The sequence below is a fragment of the Paramisgurnus dabryanus genome, chromosome 12, assembly GCF_030506205.2.
Source record: "Paramisgurnus dabryanus chromosome 12, PD_genome_1.1, whole genome shotgun sequence".
Lineage (NCBI taxonomy): Eukaryota > Metazoa > Chordata > Actinopteri > Cypriniformes > Cobitidae > Paramisgurnus > Paramisgurnus dabryanus.
The window spans coordinates 4051481-4070092 of NC_133348.1; the positions used below are offsets into that span (position 1 = coordinate 4051481).

The 18612-nt window shown below is 34.7% G+C and overlaps 1 protein-coding gene across 5 annotated transcripts in view; it reads left to right on the forward strand.

Annotated features, from left to right (window-relative positions):
- trdn (triadin) overlaps positions 1-18612 on the forward strand; it is a 62473-nt gene that overhangs the window by 12289 nt on the left and 31572 nt on the right. For all 5 annotated transcript variants that reach the window (XM_065256222.2, XM_065256223.2, XM_065256225.2 and 2 more), the window contains 4 exons: positions 1976-2029; positions 8060-8170; positions 14593-14619; positions 16985-17011. In XM_065256222.2, the coding sequence (XP_065112294.2) occupies positions 1976-2029; positions 8060-8170; positions 14593-14619; positions 16985-17011 (219 nt within the window). The remainder of the gene's footprint in view (positions 1-1975; positions 2030-8059; positions 8171-14592; positions 14620-16984; positions 17012-18612) is intronic.

Consider the following 18612-nt stretch of genomic DNA (forward strand, 5'->3'; position numbering starts at 1 on the left):
TTATCATCCTGGAGCCGTTTGGATTTATTTTGTGAAGGATGGACGCACTTATTTTGGACTTGAAGGTCGTGGACCCCGTAACATTACATGTAATCAACTGAAAGATCTAAAACATTTTCTAAAATATCCGAAAATGTGTTTGTCTGAAAAACGATGGACATATGCAACTCGGACAGCTTGGGGGTGAGTAAATCATGGGTTTAATATCATTTTTGGCTGAATTATCCCTTTAAGCTTATTGTTGTGAATATAAGTAAGACAAAAAGATCGTTTTGAACACTGATTATTTATAGACTTTTTTATTTTACACTCTAACTTATGGATTGCAGCTTTAAGATCTTGGTAACACTTTTTAATAGAATCTTATTCATTAACATTAGTTAATGCATTAGTTACAACATGATCTCACGGCAAGTTGTGTTATAGTCACAAAATTAATTAAAAAAAATTTTTTTTTTAAATGTATTAATTTATTTGTGTCTATGGCACAAAATTCAGCTTTTTTGTGCCTTGAGCACGAATGTCTTTTTCATATCACTTAGCACAAATTGTTTTTTGTGTCCGTGGCACGACTTTCTTTTTCGTTTAATTTTATGTATTGTTTTCTCTTTTTTTCCTATTTTTAAATCATTGTCGCTTGAGGTTAGATTTGGGGTTTGGGTTAGAATGTACTTTTATGTATTGGTTTCTACATATATTTTTTTCACTTTTAAAACTATTCTCGTGGGGGTTGGGGTTTGGATGTCTAAAAATGTAACAGAAAGTAATTCGAACCCAAACCCCAACTCTAGGCGAGAATAGTTTTAAAAGTGAAAAAAATATGTAGATTTTTCGGTAAGAAATGGTAAGAAAATAGAAAAAAAAACAACGAGAAAACAATACATTAAATTTAACGAAAAAAGAAAGTCTGACTCGTGCAAGTGACACAACAAACTATTTATTGAAATTTGTGCGAGTGACACAAAAAAGACATTTTTCAAATTTTTCATGACTATAACACAATCAATCAGATTAGTTAACATGAACTAACAAACAGCATATTTTCACAGTGTATATTAATACAAATACAGTTGGTCATCGTGCATTAACTTATGTTAACACATACAATGTTTGATTTTAAATATGTGTTAATAAATGTTGAAATTAAAATGTACTGTGATTAATAATATGTAATAATATAATAAATATTGTTCACTATCACTTAATCTAGTTAACTAATGTTAACAAATGGAACTGTAGATTACACTGTAGGTTTTTACGGTATAATACTACAATAGTGTTACTAAAATCTCTGAGTTTGGATGGCAAACATGGATATTTTTGCAAATACAGTTTGGGAGAATAAATATATCTCACTTGTAATTTCCCTTTGATGGGTGGACAAGTCACTCTCAAGCACCAAAAATGTATAATTTGGTCAATTTTGAGCATGGGAGCATGAAGGGCGATACTGAATTTTAATAAAGTGGGTTAAAAAGTTAATCAAACAAATGTCACTGAATTCATCAGTCCTGCATTAGCATCTCCGTGTAAAGAGAAGTCAAAATGGCATTATGTGCTTTGAATTCGGATGCAACAGGAAGCAGACAGAAGAAAAAAATGTCTTAATTTCCAACTTCCAATCAGTAAATCTTTTAAAACTGAACAGATATGATATAGTGTCCTACTGCATTCACACTGCAAATGAATCCTGTCTCCTGTACCTGGTTTATTTCTTTTCAAGCAATGTCAATGTCTGATGTTTTTTCATTCATTCCACCAAAAATATGTTTTTGTTATCACTGTGAAATTTATGAATATGTTTCTCTTCACACTTTCATTGTGACACTGTGTGATTGTGTTTTATTTGAACTGGTGGCTAATTGAATCTGCTAATCTTGTCTGGAGTTTGAGCATGCTCACTGAGGAAGACCCAATCTGTGTGTGTATGTACTGTTACCCTACACCTGTGCCTCTGTATCTCTCATCCTAACAGGACCACAACCACATCGTTTCAGGAAATCATATAAGGAGTCAGGCGGCCTTGGAGGCAAGCCATCTTATGTTTTATCTTAATATTTACTGGTTTTGGTAGCCAACAAGCTTACAGTATAGGGGTTTTCTAAAGGTAATAAAAATTTGACTATGGTTATTATTGTTTTAAGCAAGAAATATGTTTTACTTATTAACTAATGTGTATTAAATGGTTGTTTTGTAATCATAAATGGCATCCTCATTCATCTTTTCAATGAAAGACTTCATGTGTGGATTTTTACAATATTTTTAACATGTGGTATTATATCAGAGCCCCATCATAATACTGACCAAAATATTTATAAAAGCATTGTCTGGCTGTCTATATATTTCCTATACAGCTGATTTGCTTTAGTCTGTCTGTTTGTCTGTCCATCTGTCTGCCATCCTCTATCTATATGGGGTGCATTTCCCAAAAGCATCATTATGGACGTTGTTCCATTTAACTCTATTGGTAACGACAGAACTTGTGCGACCATTGCTTTCGGGAAACGCACCCCGTCCGTCTGCCACCCTCTAGCTATCTGTCTGATTTTTCTATATCTCCGTCTATTATCCTCTGTCTGTCTGTCTGTCTGTCTCTCTATCCTCTAAAACAGCTGATTTGTTTGAGTCTATCCATCTGTCTGCCATCCTCTATCTATCTGTCTGATTTTTCTGTATCTGTCTATCATCCACTGTCTGTCTGTCTGCCTGTCTGTCTATCTATCCCCTAAAACAGCTGATTCGTTTGAGTCTGCCATCCCCTTTATCTGTCTGTCTGCCCCCTTTATCTATCTGTTTGTCTATCATCCTGTATCTGTCTGTCTGTCATCCTCTGTCTATTCATTTGTTGTTTGCTACTGTCTGATTTTTCTGTCTGTCTATCATCCTCTTTCTTTCTGTCTGTCATCCTTTATCTGTATGTCTGTCTGTCTGTCATCCTCTATCTATCATCTGTTATTCGCTGTCTGACTTTTCTGTCTGTCTATCATCCTCTTTCTTTCTGTCTGTCATCCTTTATCTGTCTGTATGTCTGTCATCATCTATCTATCCATCTGTCATTCACTATCTGACTGATGTTTCTGTCTGTCTGTCATCCTTTATCTGTCTGTATGTCTGTCATCCTCTATCTATCCATCTGTCATCTGCTATCTGTCTGATGTTTCTGTCTCTCTATCATCCTTTTCTGTCTGTATATCATCCTCTATCTGTCTGTATGTCTGTCATTCTTTATATATCTGTATGTCTGTCATCATCTATCTATCCATCTGTCATTCACTATCTGACTGATGTTTCTGTCTGTCTGTCATCCTTTATATGTCTGTATGTCTGTCATCCTCTATCTATCCATCTGTCATCTGCTGTCTGTCTGATGTTTCTGTCTCTCTATCATCCTTTTCTGTCTGTATATCATCCTCTATCTGTCTGTATGTCTGTCATCCTTTATATGTCTGTATGTCTGTCATCATCTATCTATCATCTGTTATTCGCTGTCTGACTTTTCTGTCTGTCTATCATCCTCTTTCTTTCTGTCTGTCATCCTTTATCTGTCTGTATGTCTCTCATCCTCTATCTATCATCTGTTATTTCGGTCTCTGTCTAACTTTTCTGTCTTTTATCATCCTCTATCTGTCTGTCTGTCATCCTTTATCTGTCTGTATGTCTGTCATCCTTTATCTATCATCTGTTATTCGCTTTCTGTCTGACTTTTCTGTTTGTCTATCATCCACTATCTGTCTTTCTGTCTTTCTATCTATCCCCTAAAACAGCTGATTTGTTTGAGTCTATCTGTCTGTCTGTCTGTCTGTCTGTCATCCTCTATCTATCATCTGTTATTTCGCTCTCTGTCTAACTTTTCTGTCTTTCTATCATCCTCTATCTGTCTGTCTGTCATCCTTTATCTGTCTGTCTGTCTGTCATCCTCTATCTATCATCTGTTATTCGCTTTTCTGTCTGTCTATCATCCTCTATCTGTTTGTATGTCTGTCATCCTCTATCTAGCATCTGTTATTCGCTATCTGTATGTCTATCATCCTCTATCTGTCTGTCTGCCATCCTTTATCTGTCTATATGTCTGTCATCCTCTATCTATCCATCTGTCATTCACTATCTGTCTGATGTTTCTGTCTGTCTTTTATCCTCTATCTGTATGTCTGTCATCCTCTATCTATCCATCTATCTGCTATCTGTCTGACTTTTCTGTCTGCCTATCATCCTCTATCTGTCCTTCTGTCTGTTTATCTATCCCCTAAAACAGCTGATTTGTTTGAGTCTGTCTGTTCGCCTGTCATCCTCTATCTATCCATCTGTCATCTGCTCTCTGTCTGATGTTTCTGTCTCTCTATCATCCTCTATTTGTCTGTTATTCTCTATCTATCCATCTGTCATTCGTTATATGTCTGATGTTTCTGTCTGTCTATCATCCTCTATCTATCTGTCTGTCATCCTCTATCTGTCTATCCTCTATATGTCTTTCTTTCTTTCTGTATCTATCAACCTCTATCTGTCTGTCTATCCTCTATATGTGTTTATCTGTCTGTCTGTCTGTCTGTCTGTCTATCTATCTGTTTGTTTGTTCCATCCTTCCATCAGATTTTCTGTCTGTTTGACTGAATGTCTTCCTATTTGATCTGTCTGTTTATCTGTATTTGCTAGATGAGTCCTCTTAAAATGCTGACTTGTTTTGTCCGTCTGTATGCAGGTTATAATTAACTTAGAATTTAGATGCAACTGAAATAGACTTTTGACTGATTACTGCCTATGTAATATATCTTAAGCTGCCATTAACACGTGCTTTATAAACACTATAGATGACAGCAGCTATATCTTCCCAGAATATCTTATAAAATAATACTAATTTATTCTAGAGGTGTAGTGAACATCAGGGTACTTAGAGGCTGTAATGGAGGTCTTGGCAGTTTGCAGTCTGTGCATGATGTCACGTCAGTTCTGTATAATGGCTTCTGGTGAAATGGCTTTGACTCAGGTCATACTGTTCACCTGCTGTTAACGGCAGACACACAGGACGAACTGCCAAATATGATGAGTGTCCTTTTTAATGGACAGCGTAGAGGAGGAAAACACAAATGTACACAATAACACATTTCACTGATTTGGCATTATATCTTTTGTCAGATTTCAGTTTTGGCTGTCAAAGGACTGTGTGTCAAATCCAACCCGGCTGCAGTTTCTCGCATTAATGAAGATGTCATTTATGGTTTACAAAACATTCAAAGTTTGCCCAAAAAACAAGTGTAGCATAAACTACACTGTCAAATGTAAGTGGACACCTTCTTTTCATTAAAGATTTGGTTATTAATAAAGGGACACTCCACTTTTTTTGAAAATATGCAAATTTTCCAGCTCCCCTAGACTTAAACATAGATTTTTATAGTTTTGGAAAATATCGAAACTGGTTATTGGTTATTTTTTAGGCGCGATGCTAATGGTCTAATCAGATTCAATGGATTATGCTAAGCTATGCTAAAAGTGGTACTGCCAGACACGGAGATCAGCTGAATGGATTCCAAAATGGTAAAAATCAAATGTTTAACTCTAGGGGAGCTGGAAAATTTGCATATTTTCAAAAAAAGTGGAGTGTACCTTTAACACCCGCATAAATCAACAAACTACAAATTTTTAGTAAAAGAGCTTTTCATGATAATTTCCCTGTGCACAAAGTGAGGTACATTAAAAATAAACAAAGTCTAATGTAGACCAACCTGAGCTTCACTGATGATCTTCAGGAAAAATTGTTAGGATAACTTTTAAACAAACCCCATCACTGATCCTCAAATCCATCACCTTTTCTTATGCCTAAAACAAGAAAAAAGCTTGCTAACAGGGTAAAAATAACTCAAAATATCTGAAAACAAGTATTTATACTTTATGCAATTTAACGAACTTCAAAAAAAATTAATTACTGTACTGATATAAAAAATGACTTTGAAAGTACATTTTTAACAAGCACATACAGGTATTTGTGTGGCCTTTCCAGCCTGATTTCAAGGGTATTTGTATGTATTTTACAAGTTGACTAATTCGTATGAAGTGAAACATACAAAAATGTACGATTTTTGAAAAAAAAAACAGCTGCAAGCAGCGATACTGGGGTCAAGCCAAAAAGGGCACAGAATGAAGTATTTTTCAGTAGATTAAGGCAAAAATAGCTATTTTTTCAAATCTTTTTGCCACAACAATGGATTTTGCCTCAGGTCATGCTTGTGATGACACCCACCAAATTTGGTGTAAATACTTTCAAGCTATTCGGAGATATAGGGCCCTATTTTAACGATCTGAAACGCAAGTGCGAAGCGCAATGCGCAAGTGAGTTTGTGGGCGGATCTTGGGCGCTGTTGCTATTTTCCCGGCGGGAGAAATAACTCTTGCGCCAGGAGCAAATCAATAAGGGGTTGGTCTGAAGTAGGTTCATTATTCATAGGTGTGGTTTGGGCGTAACGTCAAATAAACCAATCAGAACGCTATCCAACATTCCCTTTAAATGCAAGGGCGCAAGTTCCATGGCGGGTTGCTATTATTATGACGGATTTACCAGGCGCACGCCAGGAGCGGTTTACAGCCGAGGAGACCCACGTTCTTGTAAGAGCAGTCAAAGACAGAGAAGTTGTTTTGTATGGGGATAGGAGAAACCCGCCCAAATCAGCGTCGGTTAAACAGGCGTGAGAGGAAATAGACACAATTGTCTCATCAGCTGGCATCCCCATCGTTGCGCCAAGCGCTACAATGATGTCAGGAGACGGGGGAATCCCAAGCTTGCCAGCATAAATCAGGCACGCCGTGTAACGGGAGGTGGATCTGCCTCTACACAGAACCTGACGCCAGCAGAGGACATCGCTGCGTCCACCCTCACCGCTGAAAGGGTTTGGGGGCTTTGAAATCGGACCCAAGAAACGCAAGCAAGGTCCAACCCCAAAGAACACTTACAAATCAAGTTCACATACATTAAAGTTTCTTATGAAAACATTTTAATTATTATTTACATAAAATAAACGTAATACAGCCACACAACAAACTTATGAAAATATTTTAATCGTTATTTGCATGAGAATTTTTTAACGCAGCCACACAATAAATAAAAACTATCACCACAATGCTCACCACTATGATTCCCTTATCTCATGTGTTAATATTTTTTATTGTAACAATTTATGATTTGCAAAAATAACTGTTGCATCTGTGTAGATTAGATAAGCAAAGTGTGTACGCATTGTGCACGCTATACATTATGTTTAAGCATGCGCCCTTAAAATAGCATAATGAACGATGCGCAACACGCCACTGACTTTAGACTAGTTTTTTTGGTCAGTGGCGCAATTGTTTTTTGAAACTGCAAAATAGCATCAGGTAAGGTTTGCGCCGCAACATGCCTCCTTTTTTGCACTGAACCGCCCAGGAAGCGCAAGTTCATTCCCTAGTTTGCCGACGTGCGTCTGTGGAGGGAAAAACCCGCTGTGCGCCGGTGCAAAATACGAATGATACATGCGTCACTGACAAAGTCAATTGCGCTGGGTGCAAGATAGGGCCCATAGCCTCAAATCTCTTGACCACAAGGGGGCGGCGAAAAGTTTACAAGGGCTTTCAGAACATGTCGCTGATGAACCATACCAAGTTTCGTAGCGATACGCCATTGCGTTTGTGAAATACTGAACTTAATGAGAAAATTCAAAATGGCCGACCCAAAAACCGTTTGGTATCGTTTGACTCGGCATGCCTCAAGTATAACCCATTCTGGGCTTGACAATTCCCACTTTAACCCCATCTCTAACCCCAACATCACAGGGCCGAAAGCAAATCGCACAAAAACTTGTGGTTGTACAAATTAATACGAATAAGCCACCTCGTAAAATACATACAAATTGCCATGAGACTGTGTTGGCCTTTCAGGTGTCTTCATACATTTGGCCATGTAGTGCCTTAGTAAAAGCTGTCAAGTTGAAATTAATTTTAAGCTGGTTGGCTGAGCATTGTTGAGAGGTCTATACATGATGTGAATGAACGAGTGAAACGTGTGTTTTAAGATGGCCTATTCAAAACATGCTCTTAGGCACTGATCCCATGAAAATGATGAGCAGGGCCATGGAGGATACATCTGACTGGATATCATCAATCTTCACTTTTATGAGTAATTTGGTAGCACCGGAAGAGGAGGAAGAAGGTATATGAACTACTTGGGACCTTCATACTACAACAACTAAGTGTTACTGTGTCACTACATCAACAACATCTATAACCGAGTGGTGGCGGGTGACTTCTTTTCGAGGGCGCATGATGTGAAGCTCATCACAACATTTATTAACCCTTCCCGTGTGGCTCATCATGTCAAAATATGTGTTCTGCGCATCATGTAAACTAATGTACATCATGCGTGTTGTCAAAATAAGTGCCTGCTGCACACCATCTAAATGGTTTATGATTAAAGAGATGCCAGATGCTAGCTTAATCTAATGTGTAATCAGAGTTTACTGTTAAGTTAGTGTCTTACAAGTATTTTGTGAACGCGAGCGTCTCTTTTATCATGAACCCTTTCGACGCCTGTGTAGCAGGCGTGTATTTTGACAAGACACATGATGCACATGGTTCACATGGCACTCCGTACACATATTTTAAATTCGCGCCCCCGAAGATAAGTCACCACTGCTATAACCACAAGTTAATGCAAATCGGTTTGATCTGACAAGCTTGATTTTAGTCTTTTAACACATTGGTTTTTCTGAAGGAGTTGAGAAATATTATGGATTAAACATCATTTGAAAATTGCATTTATGGATATGGACTATACAATTATAGTATAACTTACACTTAAAGACTTTTTAATCAAGTAAGAACACAAATTCAGTCAAGTACAGTGTACATTTGGAAAGATTTGTGTTTAAAAGACAGAAATATTAAAGAATGGGTCACTATTTTACAGCCTTACGTCATACAGAAGAGTTATGAGAAAGGAGAGGATTATCTGCCTGGATTTGTCAACCTGTGTGTTATTCTACAAAATAACAATAAAAATCTAACAAATATATACAAAGCACAACATCTCTGTCTTCAATCTCTCTTATTGGTTTCTACAGTGTTTAAACTTAATATCCTTAATAATCTTGCAAATGTTTGCTTCACATGAACTATTATATCTAAACAGCAATATTGACTGAAAACATTTATCTTTATTTAGCAGATGCTTTTATCCAGAGCAAAATACAAAGATTACACAACTATGGTTTAAAAAAGACAGGAGTTACAAGGAAATGTGCCAAATTTCAACAGAATACTAGAAAGCTATAAACTTGAATAAAGTTCACATTAGTATATTATTTACATTTGTGACTCTGGACCACAAAACTAATCATAAGGGTCCATTTTATTAATCAAAGATGAATAAATACGCTTCCCATTGATGTACGGTTTGTTAGGCTAGCACAATATTTGGCTAAGATACAACAATTTAAAATATCTGGAATCTGAGGGTGCAAAAATAAAAATATTGAGAAAATCAATAATTAAATCAGCATTCAACTGTTTTATGAAGACTATGTTAGATTCAGATGGATTCTAGTTCATTCCACCACTGAAGGACATTTGATGTTACAAAAATGATTTAAAATATCAAATAAAACAATAATAAAGGAATTTTAATTATGCCAATGCTTACCTACAAAGGTTAATGTGTCACATGAGTCACATGAGTTAAAACATGAGGACGCAATGAAAGTAGTTCAAGTTAGAGTAAATTATTTTGTATTAGGTCTAAAATGAGTCACTGAATATATAAGGGAGGGAAAATGTCAGTAAGGCAGAAAAGGGAATCTGAATAATCAGAGGGTTGCTTAGGGTTAAAAATAAAAAACCTGAGGCATTTTACTTTAGCCTCTTTAATTTTGTAAGCTAATGGCTCATTGTGGTCTCATGAAGGGCAGCTCATATTGCCCTGCCTTTAACCACAAATGCACTTTGAAAGGGCATAAGAAAAGTTTATTAGGCGTTTTATCTTCAACTTCTCATGCTAATTTTGGTCCATTTAGTTCTGAATATTGTTTTGTAATATATATATATATACATACATACATACATACATACATACATACATACATATAATAAAAAAATATAAAAAATCGTTTTGTATATATATATATATATATATATATATATATATATATATATATATATATATATATATATGGGCAGTTTCCCAGACAGGTTTAGATTAATCCAGAAAAAGACATTTTTACAAATAAACCTTACAGAAACACTATACTGGTGTGCTTCTAGAGACAAAACAATGCGATATATGTTAAAATTAGTACTGGGCATAATTAATCTGGATTAATCTCATACAAAATAAAAGTATCTTTTTGCATAACGAGTTTGTGTTGTGTGTAATTATTATGTGTATACACACACATTCATGTATGTATTTACGAAACATTTACAAGTGTATATATATTAATTTTTTTCTTTTTTTAAATATTCTTTATTATATATAAATAAAAACGATATAAATAAATCATTTCTTGAATGTATATATATATATATATATATATATATATATATATATATATATATATATATATATATATATATATATATATATATATATATATATATATATATATATACATATATATATGTGTTTGTGTGTGTGTGTGTGTGTGTGTGTGTGTGTGTGTGTGTGTGTGCGTGCGTGCGTGCGTGCGTGCGTAAATATACATAATATTTACACACAGCATAAACTCATATATTATTCAAAAAAATACTTTTATTTTGTATGAGATTGATCTAGATTAATCTATGCCCAGCCATAGTTAAAATATGTCAGTGCAAGGTGTTCTGAAATAAATGTTTCTTTTAAAGATATTGCAAATCAAGCCTTTTTTAATTAAATATAGCCTACTTTAAAATAGAGATGCTTCAATTTGACTAGATCTGGGTAAAAGTCTGGATAAAAGCATCAAGTAAATAACTGTAGTAAATAATGACTAAGATGAGGATACAACATAGATTATGCATGTAAAGAAGTGCAGTATTTAGACACCACCTAGGTGAAAAAAGTACACTTCCATAATGTACTTAAAGTGCTATTTTCACATACAAATGTTGTACTTAATACAAGTACAAATAATAATCTTAAGAACATCTAAGTGTACTTATGTGTGCTATTTTGAGACACCGTGAATAGGAACTAAAATGTGCTAAAAATGTATTTAAAAAATGTATTTAGTTTCCACTTGTAGCAAATCTAAACCTAACTTTGTATGAAAGATGAGTTTAAGTTTACTACAGGTGGTAACTAAATTCATTTTTTTTATACAAAGAGTATGTTAAAAGCACATTTTAGTTTGTATTTGTGGTCTCAAAATAGCATAGATAAGTAAGTACACTTAGATGTTCTTAAGATTATATTAATACGCACTATAGAATATTTTTTTGTATATTAAGTACAAAATGAATAGAGCACTTTATGAGAGTGTACTACTTTTCCATTTGGGAGACAGTCAAGCAGGTTAGTAAAGTTGTCAATGTTAAAAATTACACTTTTATTGTATGAAATAACATTTGCTTTAATCCTTAGTCAAACCTTTATCAAAGATAAAGACAGCCTGTGAAGATTAAATTAGGCTTATGAAGCAATTTATATAAATGACATTTACGTTCAGGTTAATTATCAGTAAGAAAGATGTTGAATCAATTTCAAACTGCTCAAGACACTGCAAGCAATTATACACGAGTTATAGGATCTACCTGATTTACAGTGTGTACGTTTATTATTACATAAATAAACACCCACAAAAATCAAGGGGCAACACTGCCCTACATTTTATTTTACATTAAAATATTTTTATGCACATTTTAATAAATCAACTTCTCCTCTGGATCACACAGAAAGAAAGAGAAAGAGAGACAGAGAGAAAGAGAGAGACAGAGAGAACATCTAAATAGAAGGAGAGACAGAATGAAATACTCATAACGGTGACATTGCCAAGATTGTTGAACCAATAACACGCTTGGCTAAACTTCCTCATAAGTCACCTTGAGGTTCTTATTCAAAGTAAATGCACTGGGTTGATTGCCACACTGCATCCAGCTATATAACATACCAACAGCATCTACATGAATATCATCTCAGCTAGGAAAGATCATTGCCTTTATGTTATAAAACAAATACATTGCATGTATAAAAGTTCCGAGTCATAAAATAACTATGGGGTAAAGTACAAAACGATGCACAATAAAGAGACATTTAATATATATGCATTTGAATGTTACATAGGTTAAAAGTCTGCGGTCACTCATCTATTTATTATTTTCCACATTTTAAAATAATAAATAATAATCAAAACTATGGAATAACCCAAATGTAACATTATAGCATCTTTAAAGTAGCCATCTTTTGTATTCATTTTACCTGGGATGCATTTTAACAGTAACCAATTGAAGGAATTTCCATCAATGCTGCGCTTTTATTGGCTGATATTTTTATTATTTTGTCACAAACATCAAATCATTTAATACAATTAAATAACCGTAATCATTTGAACAGCGTTCCCCATGATTTAAAAATATTTAAATCTGAATGTACGGTATGTTTAAATGTTTGAAATTACTAAAGTATAGCTGTGCATATTAATTTATGATTCTCATATTAACCATCATATAAATGTTATTACACTGTCAGAAAAAATATGTCAAAATATGTACCCCAGCTGTCACTGGGACAGTACCCTTTCAATAAGTACATATTAAGACTTTTATTAATTTATACTATAAACATATTAATTTTGAAGGGTAATGCCCAGTGACAGCTAAATATTTTGACCACTTCTTCTAACAGCGTACTAAAATTTTATTTTAAAACAGATGACTTAAGTTGAAAAAAAGAAGCCAATATAAGCCCATAATATATGTAAAATTATTCCAACATTTAAAAAAACTTCCCATGGTGAGACCCTTAAGAAGCTGCTTGATAAAGTGGTGTGGTTTTGCGAACGGATGTGTGAATTGAGTATGATTTTGCAACTTTTGGGCAAAGGGTGACTACTTTGGAGATCTATAATATAACATAGTACTGATGTACTTTGGATGCTTTTAGTTACAACATCATTTTCATAGTTACGTTTATGTCATTCTATGGTTTTGATAACTTTGATGACTTTTATTCTATAATCTGGAAAAATATAAAAAAAAATATTAGCCATATCACCCATTCTAGAACAATACGTTTTAATAGTTGAATGTTACGCTTGATTTATTACTGACATTTGAGAGAAGTTGAATGTGCCATATCAAATTTGGATATAAAAAAAAGAAAATTCAACTTGATATTCTTTACTCCTGTTCAAAATACTAAAACATGGAGAACTCTCTGAAAAGTTCTCCATAATCATTATGATATTAGGCAAGGGAAAGCATTGTAAATTTGTTTACAATAAATATATCAAAAATGTATTTATCAAATTTGTGTTGCTAAAGACTTCATTTGGTCAACTTTAAAGGAACAGTATGTAGGATTGTGGCCAAAACTGTTATTGCAATCACAAAACGTGTGGCTAAAACTGGTACTGCAATCACACAGCTGGTGGCCAATATACCAAACGACAACATAAACATCAGTTGAGGGCTGCAACTCCACTTTTTAAATGACAATATCCTGGCCAGACCGCTGTTGTGAGTGATATAAGTATTTGAAATGAAAATTATTTCTTAATGTCTAGTGACATTTTAGGGCCATTTAATGATTAATTGATATAAATTTCTTACATACTGTTTCTTTAAAGGCAATTTTCTCAATTTTTTAATTTTTTGCAACCTCAGATTACAGATTATCAAATAGTTGTATCTCAGCCAAATACTGTAAAACCACACATCAATGGAAAGCTTATTTATTCCGCTTTCAGATATATCTCAATTTTAGGTTTTGTGGTCCAGAGTCACATATCAGTATCACTATACCACCTATTGCTATATACTGTGTTTGTTATTCAGTTTTTATGTGTACAAAAGAGGCTAAAAAATGAGAACTTAGCCTGTCAGAGATGCTATACAGTAGACATAAACAATAGACTTTATGAATATATTAAAGATGCAACGTAACAAACTGCAAATTTACAGCAATTATTTATAAATATAGAAAATATTTCTAAACTCCCTCTACACCTCCATCAATGTGCTGTACTCTTAATTTATACATCAATTAGATCTATTTCACATTGGAGAAAAAAGCTTGTCAGATCAAACACGTTTAATGAATCAATGTAATTGTGAATGTGTAAATGCATTACTAGAAATACAGGTGGCTTCTCGCATTCAAAACTTTTTACTGAACCAGTTTTATAGACAAAATTAATATGTGTGAGAAATTGCATATAATTTAAGAGAGATTGTGTTTGTGTATTGGTGTGTGTATGCCCTTATTTCATAAAAGATCTTAAATGCAAAGAATAAAGCGGTGAGAATTGGAGACAAGCCATTTTCTCTCTCTGATACGCATTTATAATTTATTCAACCCTCATCAATGTTTTAAAGGAACTATTTTGTAGGTTTTTTTTCTAACTCTGTCTTCTGTGTTTCCTTCTCCCCCACCCAATTCAGTTGAGCGTCATTCGGTGAAGAAGAAAGGTTAGTATCAATTCTGTGCTTTTTCAATTGACCCTACAGCATGTCAATTTACACAAACACAGGCACCCACGCACACACACAAAAAAACACACACACACAAACAGGATAAATGTATTTTCAATGTACAATACAGATGAGTAACCAATACATGATAATCAGGAATGATAAACAGAAATTTGTTATACGATCACGGAAAAATTACGGAAATTCGCGATAATCCCACTAAAAAAGAATTTTAAAATTACGTGAGTATATAATGAAATTTCGTGAGACTGGGCTGAATATACGGACTTTGCAAGGGTTTTGCTAAGTTGTATAAAGTGCTAATGGTGATATTAGAAAATTTTGGGAAAAATATAATTGTTCTTGAAAAATGTTGGGATAATATTGTTTTAACCCATGGATGGGTATTAAACACAAAAATAGTGTTGGGTTATATATAAATCTGTTGGGTGGTTGTTACCCAAACATGGAATAAAACAACCCATTTACTTAACACAGTTGGTTCTGTTCAATATTTACCCAATAGCATTATAATGGCTTTGTCAGGTCAACATACTGTAACAACAAGAGAGAATAGTAATTTTCATGATTTAACTTGAATGAATTAGTTTACCTCAGATACTCTGAGCTTCCTCTCTCAGGCTTTACCGTCTGAGCTCAGTTTTTTTTAAACAGCACTTATTTTCTAGTTTACCGCAACAACGCTACTAAGGTGTCAAGTAGTGTTTAGCACGCATAATGATATTCAAATAGACATTTTGGAAGTTGATACATTACTGCTGAACTAAATAAGTATGCAAATCTCCTCACTAAACGTTTCTCACATTAGGTCCGCATTAACTGGTGAAGCATTAGGGGAAACGTTTAAAAAGCAGCTATTAGTTCCCTTGGAGAAGATGGGAGATGAAAAATTTTGTCTAACAGCAAAAAAAAAAAAACACAATTTGTAAAAAAGCAAAAAGTCATTGAATTTTGTGTACCACACTCTGGTAAATGGAACACTGGGTTATTTTTGACCCATAAACATTGGATAGAACACACAGCTAGGTTAAAAATGACCCAATGCTGGGTTGTTTGAACCCAATGGCTGGGTTATTATAACCCATGGTTGCATAACAACAACCAATATTTACCCAACATGGGTCAAAAATAACCCAGACATTTTTAGAAGGCATGTTAGAAGCTTAACAGTTTATACCAGTGGTTCTCAAACTGGGGGCCGGGGCTCCAGTTTTATGACATTTCATAAAATACATTAATTTATCATGAATTTTGTGTAATTAAACTTAAAAAAAAATAAGGCTACTAACCAACAGCACTACTTTGTATACTTTAATATGTTTTGTCTTATTAAAATGTTACGTTTAAGAACAAACTTGTTATAAAAAAAATTTGGGGGCCGCAAAGGAATGCACCATATACAAGGGGGGCTGCACGCTGAAAAAGTTTTTTGTGCCGCCATTTTTCTACAGAAGCCCTTAACGGACAATATTTTTTACTAAGTTGTCTCCGATGATGACATGTTTGTCCCGTGGCGGCTATTGTGGCTTCTCTATGTGTTTTAAAAGCGAGGGGTGAGAAGTGGACTAAGCCGTTGGTTGCAATTCGCAACCTCACCACTAGATGCTGCTAAAATGTACACACTGCACCTTTAAATGGTGCTTCAGAATGCCGTAGAAGAACCATTTTTGGCCGAATGGTTCCATAAATAACATTTAACTTATATTTAATGGTTATGTTTCACAAAAGGTATTTTATATTTTAAAAAGGTATTTAAAAAATGGTTCTTCTATGGCATTGCTGTGAAAAATCTTTTAAGCACCTTATTTTTAATGCTGCGTTCACACCAAACGCAAATAGTGCATCTGGCATGAATGATTTTAATGTTAAGTCAATGTAAAGACCCGTTTACATGCATCTAGAGCTCTCGCAATGGGAATGAGACGTTAAGCGCAGTGCGGTAGACGCAAATCCGCCTCATTCGGAATTGACGCGCGAATGACAAGGATTTTGAAGCTTGCTCTAGTAGTGACGTGATTACCGGAAGTGAGCGGAGTCGCAAAAGCCTCTTCCATGACGCAAATTTCTGAAAAATTGTCTCGAATGACTAGAATTTCACGCATGGCTTTCACGCGCAAATGAAGCGAGTAAACTCAAAATGTTCAAGCGTCCAACTACGCGCAAATAGGTGTGAATCCAGCATAAGAGTGTATGTTATTTTTACACACATTCAAAAATGAATTTATCACAAGAACATAACATTCTTTGATCTTTCGACTTATCTAATTTAGGCAGCTAACTTCATCACAGTTGTGATATCCTGTTTCTGTTTGAATAAAATCTCCTGTCCTTATTTCCTTAGGAGAATTTTTGCCACCAAGGAAAAAAGGTTTGTGTCTTGGCAAAGTGCATGATGTGATTGTATTCACTAGAGAATAAATAAACCATTAGCATAACAGATAACAGTTTGCTTTAGCCTGTAATTAACATATTTATATTACAGTTGCATTAGGAGGACAAGCATCAGAGTATTTTATGGAGAATGAGCATTTTGCTTTCATTGATTGCGTTTTTACATTTGGTGCCATTTGTAACCGTTTCCTTTTGTTTTCAAACACCAATTATATTCCCCATGCTAATCAGTGTTGCAGAAAGCAGGGTGTTTTGTCCATTAACGTCTACATGAGATCATCATTAAATCCTCTCTAAATGGTAAAGCTATTTCATATATAAAAAATCATTACCAGGTTCCGCTAATGCAAATGCTTGTGTATAAAACATAATCCCTCCTATCTATGACTCGTCTCTATGCCTCCTATTTATTGCAAAATTTTGCATTTGATTACATATACAGTATATATATATAAACGCAATAAATCCATTTTGACTAATTTCGGTAAAAATGTGTATATCAAGAAAGTGACAAGATGAAAACCACTATTTTCTGTTACAAACTTTCACATAGCATCTTTAGGTTATAAAATCATAAAAAATTCAAATCTATGATTTTATTTTCAAAGATTTATTATAAAAACTGATTTTTTTTTCAAAATGCTATAAATCTATTGAATCAATATATAAATGTGCATTCATCTTTGCCATGTTATATTCATTTAGTTGACTAGTGGTAAACACCGATAAAAAACATTAATGATATTAATCAAAACACTTACTTTGGGGCCTATCTTGCACCCAGCGCAATTGACTTTGTCAGTGACGCATGTATCATTCGTATTTTGCACCGGCGTACAGCGGGTTTTTCCCTCCACAGACGCACGTCGGCAAACTAGGGAATGAACTTGCGCTCCCTGGGCGGTTCAGCGCAAAAAAGGAGGCATGTTCCGGCGCAAACCATCCCTGATGCTATTTTGCAGTTTCAAAAAATAATTGCGCCACTGACCAGAAAAAACTAGTCTAAAGTCAGTGGCGCGTTGAGCGTTGTTCATTATGCTATTTTAAGGGCGCATGCTTGACCATAATGTATAGCGTGCACAACGCGCACACACTTTGCTTATCTAATCTACACAGATGCAACAGTTATTTTTGCAAATCATAAATTGTTACAATAAAAAATATTAACACATGATATAAGGGAAATCATTGTGGTGATAGTTTTTATTTATTGTGTGTGGCTGCGTTAAAAAATTATCATGCAAAAACGATTAAAATATTTTCATAAGAAACCTTAATGTATATGAACTTGATTTGTAAGTGTACTTTGGGGTTGGAGAGTGGTCGCAGCGTGCCCGATTTATGCTGGCAAGCTTGGGATTCCCCCGTCTCCTGACATCATTGTAGCGCTTGCGGTGCAACGTCCTGGGGATGCCAGCTGATGAGACAATTGCGGCTATTACCTCCCACGCCTCTTTAACCGACGCTGATTTGGGCGGGTTTCTCCTATCCTCATACAAAACAACTTCTCTGTCTTTGACTGCTCTTACAAGAACGTCGGTCTCCTCGGCTGTGAACCGCTCCTGGCGTGCGCCTGGA